The 16,302-nt window shown below is 45.8% G+C and overlaps 1 protein-coding gene across 3 annotated transcripts in view; it reads right to left on the reverse strand.

Moving 5' to 3' along the window:
* Positions 1 to 16,302, reverse strand: part of hsph1 (heat shock 105/110 protein 1) — a 128,153-nt gene that overhangs the window by 53,947 nt on the left and 57,904 nt on the right. For all 3 annotated transcript variants that reach the window (XM_085999313.1, XM_085999312.1, XM_085999314.1), the window contains exons 7-10: positions 5,736 to 5,980; positions 5,107 to 5,335; positions 533 to 639; positions 211 to 344 (exon numbers count right to left, since the gene is read on the reverse strand). In XM_085999313.1, the coding sequence (XP_085855439.1) occupies positions 211 to 344; positions 533 to 639; positions 5,107 to 5,335; positions 5,736 to 5,980 (715 nt within the window). The remainder of the gene's footprint in view (positions 1 to 210; positions 345 to 532; positions 640 to 5,106; positions 5,336 to 5,735; positions 5,981 to 16,302) is intronic.

Here is a 16,302-nt window from a genome sequence, read left to right on the forward strand (position 1 = left end):
GCCAGACAGACCAGGAAGATATAAAGTTTGATTCCTGCTCTGCCGAGTTGGCTTATCTCAGCCAGGGTGGCGGTAGTGGCACTCCAATTAGCCTCAAACCCCTGGGATAGGGAGGGGAAAAATCAGCCAGGGGCCTGTATGATAGTTCAGTTTTACTCAACTCACTAGATAATATTTGGCCTAAATTCATAGTGCAGAAAATTTGCTTACCTATTTTTGCTTCAGAATAAGGAAGCATTTTGGGATTGCTGTAAAATGCTTCTAGTTCAAATGGATTTTTTCTGTAGAAAGTGAGGATCTTTGAAAAGGGTGCTGCATGGTTTTTGGAAAATACTTCATGAACCCTAATAGATAATAATAAACAGCATTTCAAATTAATGTACAAGTAACTCAGCAAATGCCATTTAAAATTGTGATAATGATACTTAGCAATAAAAGAGTAATTTGTGTATTCACTATACAATCTTTTGCGGAGGAACTTATCAGAAAATTAATTGTGAATTAAAAAATCAATTCAATACTAGTTTCTTACCCTTCGACTTCATCTGCTTCTGTACTCCACTTCAGCGAAATTGGGAATGGCACTACATCCGTGATGGAGAATTCACGTACTTTAAAAGCAGGTGAAAGTATTGCACACTAAAAATACGAGAAATAAGTGTCAAATTACACGTTAGTATCGGGTTTATGTGGAAAGAAGACCTATGATTTGAAAATATGTAACAGATAGGCAGCCCGCTTTGCTCAAGTAGAATTTCCACCACCGCCCCCGCATAGTTTTTACATCTCTTCCCCTCGCCCCCCCCAATGTCGTTCAGTTATTATTTGCAAATTTTCTGTCATGGTTCACACTGAATATTGTTGTTTTAAATTAGAAGGTGACAGTATTCATGATAGAACACACACACACAAACAGCGGCGGCAACAGAAACAATGCCGCAGGAAAATTAACGCTGGAGCACTCAAAGACCCCGCTAAGAAAGCCCTAATCAGCCTGCACCTCACAAACAACCTGATGACTCCCAGGTGATGGAGAGTGCCCACAGCGCCTGGTCTGCACTCAAGGCCTCCATAATCAGCACCTGTGAAGAGACGTTTGGTCACTCAACCAGGAAACACCAACACTGGTTCAACGAGAACGACCAGGAGATCCAGGAGCTAATAAGCCGCAAGCGCAAGGCATTCCTGATCTGGAAACAGCAACAGAACTCGAGAGCAAGAAAGCAGCTCTACAGAAGCCTGAAGACCGAGGTCCAACAAAAAACTCGCGACCTAAAGAACAGATGGTGGGTGGAGAAAGCGCAGGAGATCCAGCAGCTAGCTGACAACCACGACGTGCGTGGATTCTTTAGCGCAGTCAAGACCATCTACGGCCCAAGCACCAAAGGCCCTAACCCACTGCGGGCCAAGAACGGAGAGGTACTCTTCAAGGACAGAGAGGCAGTCAGTGCCCGCTGGAAGGAGCACTTCTAAGATCTCCTTAACCGCGACTCGGTCTTTGACGAGTGTCCTCAACTCCATCCCACAGCATGCCGCCACCATCTCAGCACAACCCCAGCCCAGCATGAGGTTGAAAAGGCCATCCGACAACTGAAGAACAAGGCCTCAAGAGCAGATGGAATCCCCGCCGAGGCACTAAAGCATGGAGGAGAAGCACTGATGCAAATTCATGAACTCATTTCTCTTATCTGGAAGGAGAGCATGCCAGGGGATCTCGGAGACGCTGTAATTGTGACCATCTTCAAGAAAGGTGACGTCCGATTGCGGTAATTACAGAGGGGTTTCCCTGCTGTCTGCCACAGGGAAAGTCATCACAAGAATCCTCCTCAATCGCCTTCTCCCAGTGGCTGAAGAGCTCCTCCCAGAGTCGCAATGCGGATTCCGCCCACTAAGGGGCACAATGGACATGATCTTCACCGCACGTCAATTATAAGAGAAATGCAGGGAACAGCACCAACCGCTGTACATGGCCTTCTTTGATCCCACAAAGGCCTTCGACACTGTCAACCATGAGGGATTATGGAGTGTCCTCCTCAAATTCGGCTGCCCTCAAAAGTTTGTCACCATCCTCCGCCTGCTCCACGACGACATGCAAGCTGTGATCCTGACCAACGGTTCCACCACAGACCCAATTCACGTACAAACCGGGGTCAAACAAGGCTGTGCCATCGCACCAACGCTCTTTTCGATCTTCCTTGCTGCAATGCTCCATCTCACCCTCGGTAAACTCCCCGCTGGAGTGGAGCTAATTTACAGAACAAACGGGAAACTGTTCAACCTCCGTCGCCTCCAGTCCAGATCCAAGGTCGTCCCATCCTCTGTCGTCGATATATAGTATGCAGACAACGCTTGCATCTGTGCACACTGAGGTCGAACTCCAAACCATCGTCAACACCTTCACCGAAGTGTACGAGAGCATGGGCCTTACACTAAACATCCATAAGACAAAGGTCCTCTACCTACCCCCGCCACACAGTACTGCCTCCCGATTATCAAAACCCACGACAAGGCCTTGGACAACGTGGACCACTTTCCATACCTCGGGAGCATACTGTCAACAAGGGCAGATGTCGACGACGAAGTCCATCACCGCCTTCAGTGTGCCAGTGCAGCCTTCGGTCGCCTGAGGAAGTGTTTGAAGACCAGGACCTCAACCCCGGCACTAAGCTCATGGTCTACAGAGCAGCAGTGATACCCGCCCTGCTGTATGCCTCAGAGACATGGACCATGTACAGCAGGCACCACCAACGCTGCCTCCGCAAGATCCTGCAAATCCATTGGCAGGATAGGCGCACCAACATCAGTGTTCTTGCTCAGGCCAACATTCCCAGCATCGAAGCTTTGACCACACTCAATCAGCTCTGATGGACAGGTCACATTGTCCGCATGCCCGATACGAGACTCCCAAAACAAGCGCTCTACTTGGAGCTCTGGCACGGCAAGAGAGCCCCAGGTGGGCAGAGGAAATGCTGCAAGGACACCCTCAAAGCCTCCTTGAAAAAGTGCAACATCCCCATCGACACCTGGGAATCCCTGGCCCAAGACCGCACAAACTGGAGGAGAAGCATCCGGGAAGGCGCCGAACACAGTCACTTCGCCAGGAGCAAGCAGAAGCCAAACGCAGGCAGCGCAAGGAGCGCATGTCAACCCAAGCACCCCACCCACCCGCCCCTTCAACCACCGTCTGCCCCACCTGTGACAGAGACTGTAGGTCCCGCATTGGGCTCATCAGTCACCTGCAAACTCATTTTTAATGTGGAAGCAAGTCATCCTCGGTTCCGAGGGACTGCCTAAGAAGAGAAGACACACACACAATTTTTTTAATTATGAATGGGGTGTGTATGTGTGGGGAAAAACAATTCGGTAAAGGACTGCTGGGGCTTCATAGAGAAGACATAGGCCCTTAATCCTTTTTCACCTTCCACTCAGTGATGTCAATTTTAACTCCAAGCGAGTTACGGTCAGGTGGGGGGTGGAGCGAGTGCAATCGCTGGCCTAAGTTTCAGGTCCGAGCATTTAAACTCCTGGACCTCATTTAAATGCTGCCTGTTCATTCCCTCCCCCACCCCCCGGTAGCCCTGCCCGCCCACCTTTTTAACAGGTGGGTAGTGGGGAAGGAGTTTCAGGAGGGCCTAGCGGGATGGAAGGGGGCTGGGCAGGAGAACAATGCACATTCAATTTATAAGTGGGGGCAACAAGTCGAGTTCCAAGTAGGTTGGAAGGCATTTTGGACGGACAAATAAGGCAAGGGAATAGACAATGAGTGGTAGGACCCTAGGAAGTACAGAGGGTCAGAGGGACCTTGGTGTACATGTACATAGATCCCTGAAGGCAGCGGAACAGGTAGATAAGGTGGTTAAAAAGGCTTATGGGATACTTGCCTTCATTAGCCGAGGCATAGAATATAAGAGCAGGGAGGTTATGATGGAGCTGTACAAAACGCTGGTGAGGCCACAGCTGGAGTACTGTGTGCAGTTCTGGTCACCTCACTATAGGAAGGATGTGGTTGCTTTGGAGAGGGTGCAGAGAAGATTCACCAGGATGTTACCTGGGATGGAGCGCCTCAGCTATGAAGAAAGACTAAACAGGCTGGGGTTGTTTTCCTTGGAGCAAAGAAGGCTGAGGGGGGACCTGATTGAGGTGTACAAAATGATGAGGGGCATAGATAGGGTAGACAAAGAGGAACTTTTCCCCTTAGTAGGGGGGTCAATAACAAGGGGGCATAGATTCAGGGTAAGGGGCAGGAGATTTCGAGGGGATTTGAGGAGGAACTTTTTCACCCAGAGGGTGGTTGGAATGTGGAACTCAATGCCTAAAAGGGTGGTAGAGGCAGGAACCCTCACAACATTCAAGAAGCATTTGGATGAGCACTTGAAATGCCATTGCATACAAGGCTATGGACCAAATGCTGGAAAATGGGATTAGACTGGACAGGGATGGATGGGCGGCGCAGACACGATGGGCTGAAGGGCCTCTTTCTGTGCTGTAAAACTCTGACTCTATGATCTATGATAGGTAACTAACTAGCTAGTTTTTAAACTGCTTACTCCCCTGGCTCCTGCCAGGGTTAAAATTGACCCTAGTGACCTCTGGATCTATAACAGATACAAATTGAGGAACAGGGTGCTAGGGAGAAATTCTAGCATGCATCCACTATTTTTAATCCTTATCCAATTCAGGTAACTACGGAGATAAACATACACATCCAATTCCAACTCTACATTTATCCAGATATTGTAGTTTTGTGCTAATTTCTACCTCTTCGAAGCAACAGGAATCCAGGAGAAAATCATTTAAGGATCCAAACATTATTCAAATAAGTATAAGTGAACTAGCCAGTTTTCCCTTCCTGGTCTGTAATAGTTCAGTAGTAACCTAAATCAATAGTTCTATTTTAATCAATATTCCATCTACTTATGGGCTAAGTAAATATCAAAAGTTATTAAATTAAAAAAATCATAGTCTAGGGGCCCAAATTACTTCCTCAGATTTCAGGTGAAATTGTTATGCAAATTTGGTTAGAACTTCTAATTAAGGAAATTCCCAAAAGGTTGTAAAAATAGGTCAGGAGTAAACAAGATATTAGTATTCTAATAGGCGTTTTACCTGCAAAGCACAGCCTCTGGCCACTGCTTCGTCTGCATTGAGTGTGGTGCTAGCAACCTTCCCAAAGAATTTGGCTATCCTTTCTTTGACTGCAGGGATACGTGTGGAACCACCAATTATCTCAACCTCATTAACATCTGCAAGTTTGAGCTGCGTTTGTTCCATAACTGATCGAAGAGGTGCCTCCACCCTTTGCAGCAGGCTTGCACACAGCTCCTCAAAGTGAGTTCTGGAGGAAAATAGATTGACAAGCTAGATCAGGCTTTAAAAAATAATTTTCAAATACAGATTTTTTTGTCGAAATTAAATATGATGGCTTATACACACAGAACTTGACACTGAAATGTCAAACAGAATTTGAAGATGTATGCTATAAATAGCTTCCAATCCAATAAGCTGCTGGCATCAACCAAGTACACCGCTCTCCTCTTGGTGGGTCAATAAAGACTGTAGCTGTAGGTGGCTAACTTTAGAGAATAAAAACAGCTCTACACTTTAAAGTACTACACTAATAATGCTGTACATTGACGGTAACACTCAGTACATTTCTAGGTCAGTACAATGTTTAAATATGCCTCAAACTATACACAGATGATGCACAATCTTGTTAAGTTTTCTTTGTGCTTTACCGGTTCATCTTTCCAGCTACATCCACATCATTCATGAAGCATTCAATGTTCAAAGGAGTATCCATGGAGTTGGCACTCATGAGTTTCTTCAGTTTCTCACACTCTTGATACAGTCGTAATAAGGCTCGGATTTTAGACTTCACGTCTAATTTATACTTGGTTTTAAATTCTGCACAAAAATACTCTACTAATACTTCATCAAAGTCTTGGCCTCCCAAATGTGGATCAAAGGCTGTTGCAAGTACCTGAATGGAAAAAGAATTGGGATTTTAACTTGTTGCTGCACTTCGATAATTTTACAAATAAACTGTAGAAAAATCAAGGAAAAAAAAAAGTTTCCAAAAGTTTTGCAGGCAAGCAACGTAAAGGTGATTTTGCATTGCATTAAATGGTTGAAGATTATTTCCCACCGTCCTTTTAAACAGGATGGAGATCAGGATGTCCTACACTCACTCAGTGGTCTTAAACAGAGTACACCTAATCAGACTGTAAAAGTTGGGAATTTGGAGAGAGTGGGAATTCAGTGCAGAGGGGAAAGGAAGTGCTGCTTTTTGCCTCCAATACTTGTAGCAGTTTGTGTTACAGGTGAATATTTAATTTAATCTATCTATAACTTAAACTAGATCTAGTAATTAGTTAAAAAAATGAAACTATAAGCAAAGTTAATTAAATACATAACTTTAATTAGTTAATTAAAATTAAAATAAGGTTATATAGGGATGGCAGTGCAGGTGGCGTGCCACAACTGCAGCATGTGGAGAGCATCACAATTCCAGACAACCACATCTGCAGCAAGTGTCTGCATCTCGAGGAACTTCAGCTCAGATTTGTTGAGCTGGAGTCTGAGGTACAGACATTGTGGGGCATCAGGGAGGGGGAAGAGTTACCTGGACATTTTTGATCCAGGAGGCAGTCACACTCCTTAGATTAGGTATTGGTATAGGTCTGGTTAGTAGTCAGGGACAGGAGGGTATGACTGCAACTCAGGCAGGTAAGGGGCCCCCAGCTGCAGTGCTGCAAGAGTCTCGGCCTTTGCTCTTATCCAACAGGTACAAGGTTCTTGCTGCCTGTTTGGATGAAGGCAAAGTCTGCAGGGTGGATGAGCAAACTGACCATAGCACCGTAGTACAAGAGGCCCTTAAGTGGGGGGGGAGTGGAAAGTAATACGGCAGTGGTAGGGGACAGTATAGTCAGGGGGGTAGATACTGTTCGCTGCAGCCGCAACCGGAAGTTCCGAAGGTTGAGTTGCCTGCCCGGTACCAGGGTTAAGGATATCTCGTGGCTATAGAATAACTTGGGAGTGGGAGGGGGAGGATCCAGTTGATGTGGTCCACGTAGGAACCAACGACATAGGTAGAACTAGGAATGAGGTTCTGCTGAGAGAGTTTGAGAAGCTAAGGTCGAAATTAAAACGCAGAACCTCAAGTAATAATCTCTAGACTGAGCGACACAAATTGGCATAGGGACAAGCAGATTAGAAGGTTAAGTCCGTGGCTGAAAGAGTGGTGTGGGAAGCAGGGGTTTCAATTCATGGGGAACTAGCACCAGTACTGGGGAAAGAGGCAGCTGTTCCGTTGGGATCGGCTCCACTTAAACCGGGCTGGGATCAGCGTCCTGGCAAATCGAATAACTAGGGCAGTAGATAGGGCTTTAAACTAATGAAGGGAGGTGGGAGGATTCAGGAAAAGGTAAATTCAAAAGCAGCAAGAGAAATGTCAAGGCTGTAGAGCAGAGTAGTGATTTGGGTAAAAATAAGCAGAGTGGGTCAGGAAGGGGCAGAGAGAGTAACAAAGGTAACAGGGCTTCAGTGACTAAAGGTAACATCACGGAAAAATAGAAAAAAAAAGGTAAGGCTAAAGGCGTTATATCTGAATATGCGAAGCATTCACAACAAAATAGATTAATTAATAGTACAGATAAAAATAAATGAGTTTGATCTAATAGCCATTACAGAGATGTGGGGCTGAATTTTCTGTGGTGGTAGCGAGCGCAATTGGTGGTAGGTTGGGTGGGAAAGTTGTTTTTTTGACAGCGGATCGGGAACCCGCAGGCGTATCCGTCAGCGTGGAGCTGACTCGACCTGCCACCAATCGAAATTGAGGTACTTTACAGGCACTTAAGAACCTTTTCCGCCCCTACTTTTTAAATTTCACTGCATGGCCACAGGATTCACACATCTCAGGAACCATGTCTGTCAACCTGAGGCGTGAGTTCCGTGGCCATTGCCCCAGCTGATTACTTGACAGCATTGATAAAAAACATGTTGATTACATCACCTAACAGATTGATGGAGATTCTGTTCTACTTGAAAAGCTACTGGTAAATTTTTCACTGGCCATTCTCAGCTGGTGCCTTCCAACTGAACAGTAATTGCAGTGAATTGATCTGCACTATAAAAAGTGACATATACCATTTAAATAAATGTTTATGTTGTTTCTGGTCATGTTTTTCTGACAGTTACACATTAAATCAAGTTATCAACTATAACAATTTAATTCTCATCACTCATTCCACTGGTTCAATTTGCTTTCAGTTCCTGAATATGCCTAATTTAATTTTTCCATCTGAGACTTTAGGGAAATTATTGGAAAAAATTCTGAGACACAGAATTAGTCTCCACTTGGAGAGGCAGGGATTAATCAGGGATAGTCAGCATGGCTTTGTCAGGGGGAGATCATGTCTGACCAATTTGATTGAATTTTAGGAGGGGGTGGATGAGGGTAGTGCAGTTGATGTAGTCTACATGGACTTCAGTAAGGCTTTTGACAACGTCCCACATGGGAGACTGGTCAAGAAGGTGAGAGCCTATGGGATCCAGGGCAATTTGGCACATTAGATCCAAAATTGGCATAGTGGCAGGAGGCAGAGGGTAATGGTCGAAGGTTGTTTTTGTGACTGGAAGCATGGTGTACCGCAGGGATCAGTACTGGGTCCTTTGCTGTTTGTAGTGTACATTAATGATTTAGATATGAGTGTAGGAGGCATGATCAGTAAGTTCGCAGATGACACGAAAATTGGTGGAGTGGTAAATAGCGAGGAGGGAAGCCTCAGGCTACAGGACGATGTAGACGGGATGGTTAGATGGGCAGAACAGTGGCAAATGGAATTGAACCCTAAAAAGTGGGAGGTGTTGCATTTTGGGAGGACAAACAAGGCAAGGGAATACACATGAACGGTAGGACCCTAGGAAGGAGAGAGGGTCAGAGGGACCTTGGTGTGCATGTACACAGATCCCTGAAGGCAGCAGAACAGGTAGATAAGGTGGTTAAAAAGGCATAGGAGATACTTGCCTTCATTAGCTGAGGCATAGAATAGAAGAGCAGGGAGGTTATGATGGAGCTGTACAAAACATTAGTTAGGCCACAGCTGGAATACTGTGTGCAGTCTGGTCACCACACTATTAGGAGGGATATGATTGCATTGGAGAGGGTGCAGCAGAGATTCACCAGGATGTTACCTGGGCTGGAGCGCTTCAGCTATGAAGAGAGACTGGACAGGCTGGGGTTGTTTTCCTTGGAGCAGAGAAGGCTGAGGGGGACCTGATTGAGGTGTACAAAATTATGAGGGGCATAGATAGGTAGATAGAAAGGAACTTTTCGCCTTAGTAGAGGGGTCAACAACCAAGAAAGCACAGTTTCAAGGTAAGGGGCAGGAGGTTTAGAGGGGATTTGAGGAAAAACTTTTTCACCAAGAGGGTGGTTGGAATCTGGAACTCACTGCCTGAAAGGGTGGTAGAGGCAGGAACCCTCACAACATTCAAGAAGCATTTAGATGAGCATTTGAAATGCCATAGCATACAAGGCTACGGACCAAGTGCTGGAAAATGGGATTGGAATAGACAGGGCTTGATGGCCGGTGCGGACACGATGGGCCGAAGGGCCTCTTTCTGTGCTGTATAACCCTATGACTCTATGAGGGTGAATTTCTGCGGAGATTCTCTCACTTGTCCATTGTTAACTTCAATGGAAGAGCTGCAGAAATCCCAGAATCACATTGTAAGCACTCTTACTGTTTCTCAGGGATTCCAAAGCTCTTCCGTTGAACTTGCATAAGATTGTAAATCCACCCCTTTATAATTACATTTAAAATCTGCTTAATTTTATGGATTACTTATACACACACACATCTTTTATTTGTATCAGTTACTGATACAAAAGTCTATAGATGTGACTAAAGCAAAAATAACTTCCCAATTAAATGTACTTTTTAAATTATATTCTTGATCGTATTTGTAGATGGAGTCAGATTATTTAATGATAAGTTTATTTAAATATGTCACTTTTATTATTGTACAGTAAAGATTCAACACCCACTATGTTAGATTAAACTTAAAATTTAATGTGGCCAGGGTCCCTTAAAGGATCCCAGCTTAAAAAGCGTCATGAATGATGTCACCAGACCCGTTCCATCTAATTGGGCGGGGCAATGCGCTGGGTGGGCTTAATAGGCCCCATTAAGGCAAGTTCATTTTGTACAGCAGGATGGAGCCAGCAGCAGGGTCGGGATCCTGGCCGCACCAGACATAGAAACATAGAAGATAGGAGCAGGAGTAGGCCATTCGGCCCCTCGAGCCTGCTCCGCCATTCAATGAGATCATGGCTGATCATCCAAACTCAGTACACTGTCCCTGCCTTCTCCCCATATCCCTTTAGCCTTAAGAAATGTATCTAACTCCTTCTTGAATATATTTAATGAATTGGCCTCAACTGCCTTCTGTGGTAGAGAATTCCACAGGTTCACCACTCTCTGGGTGAAGAAATTCCTCCTCAACTCTGTCCTAAATGGCTTACCCCTTATCCTTAGACTGTGACCCCTGGCCATTGGGAACATCCTTCCTGCATCTAGTCTGTCTAGTCCTGTTAGAATTTTATAAGTTTCAATGAGATCCCCTCTCATTCTTCTAAACTCCAGCAAGTACAAGCCCAATCGACCCAATCTCTCCTCATACATCATTCTTGCCATCCCAGGTATCAGTCTGGTAAATCTTCGCTGCACTCCCTCCATGACAAGAACATCATTCCTCAGATAAGGACCCACCAACGTAAGGAAAATTCCAGCCGTGGTTGCAGAGTAACCAGGGTTGGGAGCTAAATATTGCAGGATATTTTTTTAGAAGAGATAGGTAAATGGAAAAGGAAGGGATGGGGGTAGCCCTGATAATAAAGGATGGGATAAAGACAGTAGTGAGAAAGGATCTTAGCTTGGAAAAACAAGATGCAGAATCAGTTTGGATGGAGCTAAGAAATAACAAAGGGTCAGAAAACACTGGTAGTTGTAGTTTATAGGCCCCCTAACAGTAGTTATAGTGTCAGAAACAGATGCCAAGAAACTCCAGGATGATTTGGACAGGTTGGGTGATTGGGCAGAAGCATGGCAGATGCAATATAACGTGGATAAATGCGAGGTTATCCACTTTGGTGTCAAAAACAGGAAGGCAGATTATTATCTGAATAGCAATAGATTGGGAGAAGGGGAAGTGCAATGAGACCTGGGTGTCCTTGTGCACCAGTCGCTGAATGTAAGCATGCAGGTGCAGCAGGCGGTTAAGAAGGCAAATGGTATGTTGGCCTTCGTAACGAGAGGGTTTGAGTACAGGAACAAGGATGTCTTGCTGCAGTTGTACAGGGCCTTGGTGAGACCACACCTTGAGTATTGTGTGCAGTTTTGGTCGCCTTATCTGAGGAAGGATGTTCTTTCCATGGAGGGAGTTCAGCGAAGATTCACCAGACTGATACCTGGGATGGCAGGAATGACGTATGAGGAGAGATTGGGTCGACTGGGCTTATACTCGCTGGAGTTTAGAAGAATGAGAGGGGATCTCATTGAAACTTATAAAATTCTGACAGGACTGGACAGACTAGATGCAGGAAGGATGTTCCCGATGGTCAGAGAGTCCAGAACCAGGGGTCACAGTCTAAGGGGTAAGCCATTTAGGACAGAGATGAGGAGGAATTTCTTCACCCAAAGAGTGGTGAACCTGTGGAATTCTCGATCACAGAAGGCAGTTGAGGCCAATTCATTAAATATATTCAAGGAGTTGGATATATTTACGGCTAAAGGGATATGGGGAGAAAGCAGGGACAGGATAATGAATTCGGATGATCAGCCATGATCGCATTGAATGTCGGAGCAGGCTCAAGTGGCTGAATGGCCTACTCCTGCTCCTATCTTCTATGTTTCTAGGTCAGGCACAGTATAAAAATCAGGAAATTAGAGGTGCATGTAACAAGGGTAATACAGTAATCATGGGGGATTTTAATTTTCATAGACTGGGCAAACCAAATTTGCAGTAATAGTGCAGAGGACGAGTTCATGAAATGCATTCAAGATAGTTTTCTAGATCAGTATGTCGAGGAACCAACTAGGGAACAGGCTATTTTAGATCTAATAATGTGCAATGAGACATGGTTACTTAATAACCTTGCAATAAAGGAGCCACTGGGGAGCAGTGACCATATCACAGAGTTGGAGAGTGATTTAGTTAAGAACAAAACTAAGGTCTTAAGTATGAACAAAGCAAACTACGTAGGTATGAGTCATTTACAATCTATATCAATTACTTAGATGAGGGGACCGAGTGTAATGTATCCAGGTTTTTGACGATACAAAGCTAGGTGGGAAAGTAAGTTGTGAGGAGGATGCAAAGATGCTGCAAACAGATATAGACAGGTTAAGTGAGTGGGCAAGAAAATGGCAGATGGAATATAATGTGGAAAAATGTGAAGTTATCCACCTTGATAGGAAAAATAGAATTTTTTTTTAAAATGGAGAGAGATTGGGAAATGTTGGTACAGGTAGAACGTCCCGAATCCGGCAACCTTGGGACTGAGGCCGAGCCGGTTTTCGGGATTTTCCAGACTTCGGAATGTGTTTCTGATGTCCGAAGTCCGGAAACGCCCGAGCCCAGGTTGCGATATTTCTGGACTTCGGATATCAGAAACATGTGCCGAGTCCAGAAATGCCTGGGCCCAGGTTGCGCTTTTGGTAAGCCTCCCTCAGGGTGTCCGGATTCCGGAACATTTTACAGATTCCGGACCCCTCCCACCAATCATCCCAGAGTCCGGAACATTCAACCTGTATTCAGAGGGACCTGGGTGTCCTTGTACACGAATTACAGAAAGTGAACGTGCAGGTACAGCAATTAAGAAAGCAAATGGTATGTTGGCATTTATTAGAAAAGGATTGGAGTACAAAAGTAAAGAAGGCTGACTACAATTATACAGGGCCTTGATGAGCCCACACCTGGAGTACTGTGTACAGTTTTGGTCTCCTTACCCAAGGAAGGATATACTAGCCTTAGAGGCAGTGCAACAAAGGTTCACCAGACTGATTCCTGGGATCGAGGGGATTGTGCTAGGAGGAGAGATTGAAGAGACTCGGCCTATTTTCCTAGAATTCAGAAGAAATGAGGTGTGATCTCATTTGAAACATATAAAATTCTTACAGGGCTTGACAGGGAGGATTTTCCCCTGGCTGGGGGAGTCTAGAATTAGGGATCACAGTTGAGGTTGACAATCAGCCATGACCTTATTGAATGGTGGAGCAGGCTCGAGGGGCTGCATGGCCTATTCCTGCTTCTATTTCTTATTTTCTAAATGTGGACATAGGAATTTACAACAGAGGAAAAAGTTGACACAATGTGACAATAGGAAGTCAAGTTGTCCAGACAAGAAGTGTGTGCAAACATAAGATTTTTATAATAGATGTGCGATAACCATGGGCCGTAACCAATGTCTACCCTGATATCTTTGCACACAGTTAAATTTGGATTGTGCAGTGTACCTAATTTCACAGGATGCATAAGTTCTGGTCAGCAGAACACTTTTCTTTAGCTTTTAGCACTTTTAACTCCGACACATAGGGAGGGGGAGGAATTTCTGGATAGTTTTATCCAAAACACAGTCACACCCTAGTGGAAAGCACAGGTTCAGGAAAGGGAGGGTGTGACTGTTAGGAAACAGGATAGCGGGGACTTAGGAGAGGTTGAGAAGGAGGTCCTGCACACATTGGTCCTGTCCAACAGGTACGATGTACTCGCTACCTGTGAGGATGAGAAAAACTGTGGGGAGGAGAACCATAATGCAGACCAAGTCACTGTGGCTCACAAGGCTGTCCAAGAGGGGACAGGGGTGGGGGCGAGAGCAGAACAGAGGTGTGGTGGTGGTAGGGGATTCTATAATCAGGGGGAGATAGTGTCCTCTGCAGCCACGTATGAGAGTCCTGATGAGTGTGTTGTTTATCCAGTGCCAGGGTAAGAGATCTCGAGGTGGCTAGAGAGGAATTTGGAAAATTAAGAGCTTGAGCACAGAACTTGGAGACAGAGCTGGGTGAATGCAATTGGAGTAGGTCGCAAGCAGAGTGGAAGAATTTGGTGAGAGCAGGAATTCGGTGGAGAGGAGGAAGGCGACAGATGTCTAACTGAAAGAGGAGTGGATCCACAGAACCCAAGGATTCCAAGTTAATAGACCCGAGAGCGGACCTGCGGTAGAGAGAGGAGCGGCTGGAGATAAAAGTAGGCCCTAGAGCCCGGAGGGAGCACGAGCGAGGTGAGAAAACCTAAAGTGACATCAGCACAAGGGAAGGAGCTGATTGGTGATTAGTTGGTGTGCTGATTAGTTGGTGATTTTCTTTTAAGTCTTGAGTTTATTTCTATTAAGTTAGTTAATAGTCTATTAAATCGAGGCATGGCAGGGCACCTCAGTCCTGTGTAATGCACATTTTGTGCCATGTGGGAACTCTAGGACACTTCACGTGTCCTGGACAACTACATGTGCAGGAAGTGTTGTCAGCTGGAGGAGATCAAGCTCCGGGTTTCAGAGCTTGAGCAGCAACTGGCGTCACTGCAGTACATCCGTGAGGCTGGAAGCTATGTGGATAGCACGTTTCAAGAGGTGATCACCCTGTACCATAAGAGTGTGTACAGGCAGAGGGAATGGGTGACCACTACAGACAAGGAAGACTAGGCAGGTAGTGCAGGAGTCCCGAGTGCATCTCACTCTCTAACTGGTATAATACTGATGAGGGCGATGGTTCCTCTGAGGAATACAGCCAAAACCAAGTCCACAGGTGGCTCAGATGTATGGGGGGGGGGGGGGGCGGGTGGTGGAGGAAAAGCAATAGTGATAGGGGATTTAATAGTTAGAGGCACAGACAGGCCTTGCTGTGGCTGCAGACATGATTCCAGAAAGGTATGTTGCCTCCCTGGTGCCCAGGTCAAGGATGTCATTGAGCGGCTACAGAACATTGAGGGGGGAGGGTGAACAGCTAGAGGTTGTGGTCCATATCGGTATCAACGACAGGTAGAAAGAGGGATGAGGTCCTGCAGGCAGATTGTAGGGAGCTAGGAAAGAGATTAAAAAGCAGGACCTCAAAAGGTTGTATTCTCCGGATTGCTCCCGGTGCCATGAGCGATTGAGTATAGAAATAGGAGGATAGAGCAGATTAATGCATGGCTGGAGAGATGGTGCAGGAGGGAGGGCTTTAGATTCCTGGGACATTAACCGGTTCTGGAGGAGGTGGGATCTGTACAGGCCGGACGGGTTACACATCAACAAAGCCAGGACCAATATCCTTGGGGCGGGGGGGGGGGCGGGGTTTGTTAGTGCTGCTGGGAGGGTTTAAACTAATTTGGCAGGGGGATGGGCACCAGGATGTAGTATTAGAAAGGAGAAACAAGGTGCACAAAGGATTGGGAGAGATAGATAGCACTAGAGTAAGAAATAGTGCGGTATTAGGTGGGATCAGGCTAAGAGAATACAAGGAGGTCTAAGGTACAGGTTTACAGTGCATGTGTGTAAACACATGAAGGGTGGTAAATAAGTTTGGTGAGCTGCAGGTGCAAATAGCCACATGGGAATATGATGTTGTGGCGATAACGGAGACCTGGCTCAAAAAAGGGCAGGATTGGGTACTAAATACTCCTGATATATGGGGCTCGATTTTAATTCCCGAGGCGGGTTGGAGTCAGGTTGCATGGTGGGCGGGTTCGGGAGCCGCTTCCGGCGGGAACAGCTGCAGAGTTGCGATTTTTTATTAAAGTACCTTGTTAATTTCATGGAGGCGCGCTGGCCGGTCCAATGAGTGGGATCGGGGTCAGCTGGCTGTCTCGGAGGAAGTCATAATAGCAGCTGCTTTTAAAGTTGCCATCCAGCCTGAGCCTTTCCATTGTGGTTTCCTGCACTTCTTTTCAAAGCTATGACTTCTTCCAGAGGCAAGGCAGCTCCTTGTTTTAATGAGGAGTCCCTCCAAGTTCTTGTCGATGTGGTCAGAGGGCGCAAGGAGATTCTCTTCCCTCCTGATGGCTGGAGGAAGCCTCCTCAGCAGACCAAGGCAGCCTGGCTGCGCATTGCTCAGGAGGAGAGCGCAAGGTACATTTATGCACGCTCATGGATCCAGTGACGCAAAAGGTTTAATGATCTTGTGAGAACATCAAAAGTAAGTATCCCATCTCACTTGCCTTCACTCTACTTCCCTTCTCATCACCGACACTACTTTGTAAGCCTCCTCCTTTACATCCCACCTTACTCTTACTTCCCTTGCACCCTTTCCTATCCATCTCTGTCTCTGC

The sequence above is a fragment of the Somniosus microcephalus genome, chromosome 10 (genome assembly GCF_052327205.1).
Source record: "Somniosus microcephalus isolate GS21.2 chromosome 10, FLI_Smic_1.0, whole genome shotgun sequence".
Taxonomy (NCBI): Eukaryota; Metazoa; Chordata; class Chondrichthyes; order Squaliformes; family Somniosidae; genus Somniosus; species Somniosus microcephalus.